A 6893-nucleotide genomic window follows, 5' to 3' on the forward strand; every position below is an offset into this window, starting at 1 on the left:
CAATTGTGTCAAGTTTATTTTCTTAATTAGCCTAGACATTTTAAAGAGTAAGAAACCCAACTTAGGAACCCACATTTTGGTAGTGAATGTGTAGGATTGCAAACCATATACAAAAATTGGCTTCCAGCAAGATCATATTTTATAGATATTATTCTGTCAAACAATTACAACGGCATATAGAATAATGCTTAAACAAGTGAAATAATGACTTAACAAAATATTACTGAGTCTAAACTAAGTAGCCCAAGAAATCATTTTTGTTAAGTAGACTTTATTACCTCTCTTCTAAAACCCAATAATAATACAGTATCACAAAAAAATGTTATTACCTCTTTAAAACAGTATATATTATATATTTTGTAAAAACTACATCATAAAAGTTCTGCGAGGCTATGGGATGTTAAAAGCTGTGCAGCACTATGTATGTAGAATTAATACTATGTAACAATGTTTAAAAGCTTTAACTATATTTAAATACATGTAATAATAATTGACATACACAGTATTTTAAACAGAGGTAATTGATATTTTACCCAGACTCAAGAGTCAGTTTGTACCCCTCTGATTTTATTCTCAGTTATTTGTAAATCACTGTACTACATATCTGCTAATGAGTTAAGCACCTAAAAAATACAATATTCTAATTTATTTTTATGAATGTAGCAAAGTTTCAGGGTATAAATAAAAATATTAAATTAACAGATAATTTTGTTCTCATTCTTTCATAACACAAATCTTTGTTATATCATGTATTTTAAAAATAATGATTAAAATGCTAAAATAACATTCTTATATTTGTTCTACTTATGAAAGTTGAACCACTTTTGAGTCTTTTTACATACATTAATAGTTCTAATCTCAAAAAAATCACATTTTGTTCCAAATTACCTATTATTTATATTTTCCTTTCAAATTTTTTTATATAGATTTCTCGGAAGTATCCAAGACAGTAGCTTCTTTGACAGTGAAATGTACAAAACAAATGACATGTCAACAAGTAAATTAGCATTCCCTTCTTGACCAGCTGGGTCATGTTTCCTTTTCAAAATCCTCAGTCCCATGATACAAAATAATAATAATCTAAAAGACCTCATTAAATGATCAATATATTGACATAACCTCTATAAGGAGACACATAGTATTTTAATTGATTCCTTGAATCCATTAACTGGAATATTATAACCCAAGTCTCCAAAATATATTTTTAAAGGATATTTGCTTTATTTATTAACTAATTTTCTTCAGGGTATGGATAATGGCAGACGAAAAGATTCAAGAACTTTCATATTTAGCCAAAGAGTAAAAGAAGTCCAGTTTTCACTAAATCTTTACAAACAATAACACAGCAAAAGTTATAATAGACAAATTAAACCACATTTACTTACCAAAAAACTTCCAAAGGCTGAATTAAATATTGCAGCTGCCTATAGAGAAAATAAATGGGGAAAAAAACTCATTGAAAATAAATAGAAATAGAAAAAGCACAGATTATCATTCTCCCTTCCCCCACTATTCAAAACCTTGAAACATTGATTCTATAAAGCAAAGTTAGTCACTGCTTACAAAAATTGCCAGTGGCCTGTAGTTTACTAAGATAGATGAGCTGCAGCTTAGGAATTCATAAATAATGGGTCTCAAAAGCAGGCAGAAAAGACTTGTCATGCTTTGAACCTATATGACAGCACCAAAAGAATCATCACCAATACTAAATCGAAACCTTGTTGTTATTGATTTTGCTACTAGATTTAAAACAATCAGAGGTTGATTTATTCATCAAAAAATTCATATTACAGGGAGAAGGAAAAACAGAATTGTAAGGCAAGCATTAAATGCTCCCTGTCAGTGAGCATAGTCCTGTGAACTACAACCATAAGGTGAGATCTGTTGTTCCCACACAACACACGTCAGAAATATGAACAATGCTGTTAAGACCAAGAAAGTCATTGCTATACCATTAATTCTAAGGTAAAAACAAGCAAGAAAAATTTCAGGTTGGTGTTCAAAATTCAAAGAAGAAATATTTGACTTTGTGCTTACCTAAATATCCATGGATACACAGCAGATGTTAACATAGCTCTTAACTTTAAATTAATCACTATATTCAGTGAAGTTACACCAGAGTCCTGAAAGCTTCCCACATTATCCAAAAAGGAGAAAAACTTGTATAACATCCAATTTTATGAAAGAAAATAAGAGGAAAAAAAATAGTAAAAGGAGTAGAGGAAACCTATTTACATCTCCTGCAGATCCAGAGCAGAATTAAATTAATCATCATGGACATTAGCAGCCACACTGTAGTAAAAAGAGGATGTCAGTTAAGTAAGTTTGAATAAAGTCCAAAGCCAGGCTAAGAGCTGTAGCTGAAAATGCCTTCTGCTCCAGAAGAGGATGCAATGAGAGTGAATGGGTAATGAGATCCTTGGCTCCAGAGAGCTTAGCTCTCCTATTCCAGTTCATAATTAATTCAAAGCTTTGATAATTTCATTAGATTTCTCCTTTGCTGGCCCTATCAATAAAAGATGGCACTGGACCACAGCTCCTCTGTGGCATAAACACAGGCACAGGCACAGACTAGGGAAACCTTTGCTTCCTGACAGGGACAATGGCATATGGTGTTTTGTGTTGTACAGGGAACAGTGAAAAAAAAAAAAAATTAGCTAAATAAAACATTACAGATGACAATTGTAAACTATAGCACCATATTTAACACATCTTCCTGGAACTACATTATGGATAATTCCAGGAACAAGTTTTATGTATGGAGAAAAATAAGTCAAAGAGTATAAATAAATGAGTTATGGTGAGATCAACAGGGAACATTATTCTCAAATCATTTTTACCTCTAGACCCTACTTTGTACCTAAAATGGATTTATCTCTCTTTTTAGTAAAGGAATGAGGTCTTCCCCTTTGAGCTCCTCTCTTCCAAATTCACTTTTTTCCCGTGGCTTTCACTAACCTTATACTAGATAACTAGCAGTTTTGCCTAGCATTTAAAGAAACATGGAATCATTGGAAGGAAAAAGACTCCAAAGTCAAAGTAAAATAAGTACCAACTACTACCCATCAGATCAAACTCTCACTCCTTCCTGTTCTTTTTTTTAACCCAAACGCAGGCAATATATTTCACGTGAATTGGCTGTATCCCTGCATTTTGTAAAACGACAGTGATACTAGCGATGGGATATTTTAGGTACTCGAAGATGCCACAGGCCAACTCATTCTTAGTTGTTTTCTGACAGTGGTGATGGATTTGAACTCGCTCAGCTACAATGCGCTCCCATACAGTGAGCTCTGGCAATCTTCTGTGAAGCGGCTGAATAAGGTTCTGGGTACTTTGAAGACCACGTGAAAGCAGACACTGAATCAAGGATCTTGGGCCCAACAGCAACAGATAACTAAGCTAATAGTTGGCCCAATTCTGCAGTTGCAGCATACAACTCTGGAAATCAGAATTTCCACAGTTCTAAAGAGTAATGATAAATATTTAGAGAGTATTTTATCTCTCCGAAAGTTTCTTTAAAGCACTGACACTGAGACACTGTGGCTTTAACAAATTATCTTAGAGTCCCACCTTATGTACAAAAGGCCCTTCATGAACAGGTCTCTGTCCATCTCATTCCCTGCCTCAAATTTAGTATTCTGACATTAAACTACTTGCAATTTCCCAAATTCATCATGCCACTTCTTATCTCTTTGCTCCCTGGCTGGAAATACTCTTCTTTCCTCCTCTACCTGTGTAACTTTCACTTAAGTTACTGACTCAGCGTGGGCACCATCCGTCCAAGGTGTCTCTCCCCACACACACAGAATGTAGCATACACACACATCCACACTTATAGGTAGACTGCACGTCCCCATGCCTGCTGCCAGAACATCATGAGCCTCTCTCTTTCTGCCACGGCACTTGTCACACTGTATTGAAATGACCTATAGTTTAAGGTCTTCTAAGGAAGGAATCGAATAAAACTCATCCTAAGCACCTACGTGTTTGTGAACTGAAATGATCAGATAAGTAGGATTCCCTGAAATGTCCAAAGTTTTTCATTCCGACAAAGTTATTCTATGTGTGTGTTTGGCAGAATCCAAGGACTGGCAGACACAGAAGACTCGATCTGACACCAGGTACCACGACCAAGCACTAGCAATGACAGGCAATCTGGACGTCTGACTCTCATCTAATCTAACAAGATGTTTCACATCTTGTTTTACTTCCTTTAAAGTGTTCGAACTTTCCTATTATGATATAGTTACATAAATTATATTTAACATGAATAATGTTTTAAAACTTACCACTGCTATACAGCAATAGTTAAGTAAAATCTAGAATTACCAAGGAAAACTTTTCAACCATTAAAAAAGGATGATCTGCATACACTGATATACATGAAAGCAGGCCCAGATATTTTAAATGAAAAAGCAAGTTTCAAATGTATAATTCCTATTATGTAAATATGTACACACACACAAACACAGATACAATATAAAAACGCACCATTTTTTCTGAAAGGGATCACCAAAAAAATTCCTAACTATGGTTAAATTTGTTGAAAGGGACTAAAAGGGGATCATTTTTATTTTTTATTTTGTTCTGTTTGTTGTGTTTGGCTTTTTAATTTCAACAAGGATTATGAGGGCAGCAAGATGTTATGCCATTTATTGTTTGCTTTTTGAACCACTTTGTATTAAAAATATAATATTTTATTTAAAAATAAATTAAGATTTCAATTCCTACTTTGCATGTTAATGATCTGTCCTGCTGGTTGCTCACAAGCTGGAGGCTGAGCACACTCTGGAGCACACATCATTGTGCTGGGGGCAGTAAGAAGCCACAGGATGAAGAGAAGACATCTCTCGAGAGCATTGATAGCATGTGAATATTTGATTTTAAAAACAAACAAAAAATGCACTATTATTTTTATATTAGCACAAGCATGGCTATAGAGAACACAGTCTTCATGAACTGAGATCAAATATGAGCCACCAAAGATAATTTGTTGTGAAGATAGGACCCTTTGGGTTATACTAACAGACTCTAGTGGGATTTGAGTTTTCTCTTCTCTGCCTTCTGAAAGCCATACGTGGGACAGTCCACTGATTTTTAAACACAGCACTTCTCTTGTTAATATCCCTTTGCTAGAAACAATTTCAGAACCCATTCCCCTTCTAGAATGCTTCATCACAACGAGAAGTTTGCCTAATTTGTTGAATGAGTGAATGAATGAACAAACACTTCTTGTGCTTACTGAATGCCCTATACACTCGTGTTTATTATTAACTCATGAATTCCATCTGCACAGTGTATACCTTGGAGTAATCATATTTGATATATAATTAGATCAATGCTAACTGAAAAAAGTTCATATTGAGGTAGTTTTTTAATATGGAATAGATTGGCTTCCTTTATATTACATATTTATACATAATATATTGCTTTTGGTATCAACCCGATTTTATCCAATATAAGGTATTTTACTAATGTTTCATCATATATTGTACATCATGTCTTTATTAAATTATTTGGAAAACTGAGCAAGTTCAATAATGAATTAATTTCTTCATAACCTACTTGGAATTATTTAAAATAAAGATAACTTTAAAAAAACTAAAGGAAATGGGGAAGAGAGTTCTCTAATCCATAAAAACAAGCTCTTCCATTGTTGAATGAATGGCTCTAAATATCACAAAGTTCCACCTTACAATAAGCCTGAAGCCTATAACTACCTGTAACTCTGTGCACTGACCATGTTCCATGCTAGCAGTTACAGGAATATGCCTAGTCCCTTTTTCAAATGCATTTCAAATATGTGAACACAGCTGGGTCCTACCCAAGTCTTCTCTTATGACATTATATCAAAAATTTTCATAATTATGGTCCCACACCCCTCTTCTTCCTTCCCCCATTATTAAAAAATAAAATCCATTATTTACATTGAGTATGAATGATTTATGGCAAGTTAATGTATGAAACTTCTGGCTTTTGCTTTTGAATAAATACCCTGATTCCCAAAGTACACAGAAATGTTTATGGAAATATTAAAATGGGACATTTATGGTTATTTCAGAATTGCTAATAATGTTCCAAGCTTAGAATAATGTGTGGCAAGTGCCCTACTATTGAAAAGTAAGATATTGGACATATACCTCGGTACTTATAAAAAGAAACCAAAAGTAGATCAGGGACCAATTCACAGGTAAGCTATAGAGGTGAAAGCTAGAAATTCCAGGGGAGATTGATAAAAGGAAACTCCCAGGAAGAGTGAGTGTTTTGACTTTTTCTCCTCCTCTAGGAGAGAAAGCTGATATTTTCACCACATCTCCTAAGTTGGGGTTGGGGGTGACATCTACAAACAACCAATGGTGGAAATAGAAGAAATTTCAAAGAAGCCAGAGAGCATTGCTGTCCCATGCTAGATGTTTCCCGAGGGGATAAATTCTGTGCTGGGCTGCCGCAGGAGCAGAGGGTATGCTCTGTGATAATTCTGGGGAATCACGGTGCATGCCCTATTGGATGGAAGGGATGGGGAGGATGTATAAGTGAACCAGAAACAGGTACTTGCCTCCTGACTAGAAGCAGCAAAGGTGTAGGGCAAGGAGGATTGCCTTAGAACTTGATTCACTTTGACAGACCACACCAAAGAAGAGACTCCAGCAATAAGAGCTGCAGGGATATGATTATCAGCAGAGGCTGGAGGTGTACCCTGAGGAGCACCCTCCTCTAACCTGTCCAGCAAAAAGACAGCACATGGAGGCCTGCTCTGAGGACATCGAGGGCCACGTTACCACAGTACAATAAGGTAAAGCCATGTCCCACTCCCTCTGATGCACTTGTCCTGCCCCCACCCTGACTCTGAAGAGGCCAAAAGTAGGAAGAGTGAGAAGGTTAAAAAAAAA

At 35.3% G+C, this 6893-nt stretch overlaps 1 protein-coding gene across 2 annotated transcripts in view; it reads right to left on the minus strand.

Moving 5' to 3' along the window:
• SLC10A7 (solute carrier family 10, member 7) overlaps nt 1–6893 on the minus strand; it is a 280802-nt gene that overhangs the window by 201727 nt on the left and 72182 nt on the right. Inside the window, exon 5 of one of the 2 annotated variants that reach the window (XM_012660026.1) lies at nt 1386–1424. The exons of the other annotated variant lie outside the window; for it this stretch is intronic. Coding sequence (XP_012515480.1) covers nt 1386–1424 — 39 coding nt within the window. The remainder of the gene's footprint in view (nt 1–1385; nt 1425–6893) is intronic. 2 annotated transcript variants of the gene reach the window in all.

This window comes from Propithecus coquereli, unplaced genomic scaffold (assembly GCF_000956105.1).
Source record: "Propithecus coquereli isolate 6110/MARCELLA unplaced genomic scaffold, Pcoq_1.0 Scaffold65, whole genome shotgun sequence".
Classification (NCBI taxonomy): domain Eukaryota; kingdom Metazoa; phylum Chordata; class Mammalia; order Primates; family Indriidae; genus Propithecus; species Propithecus coquereli.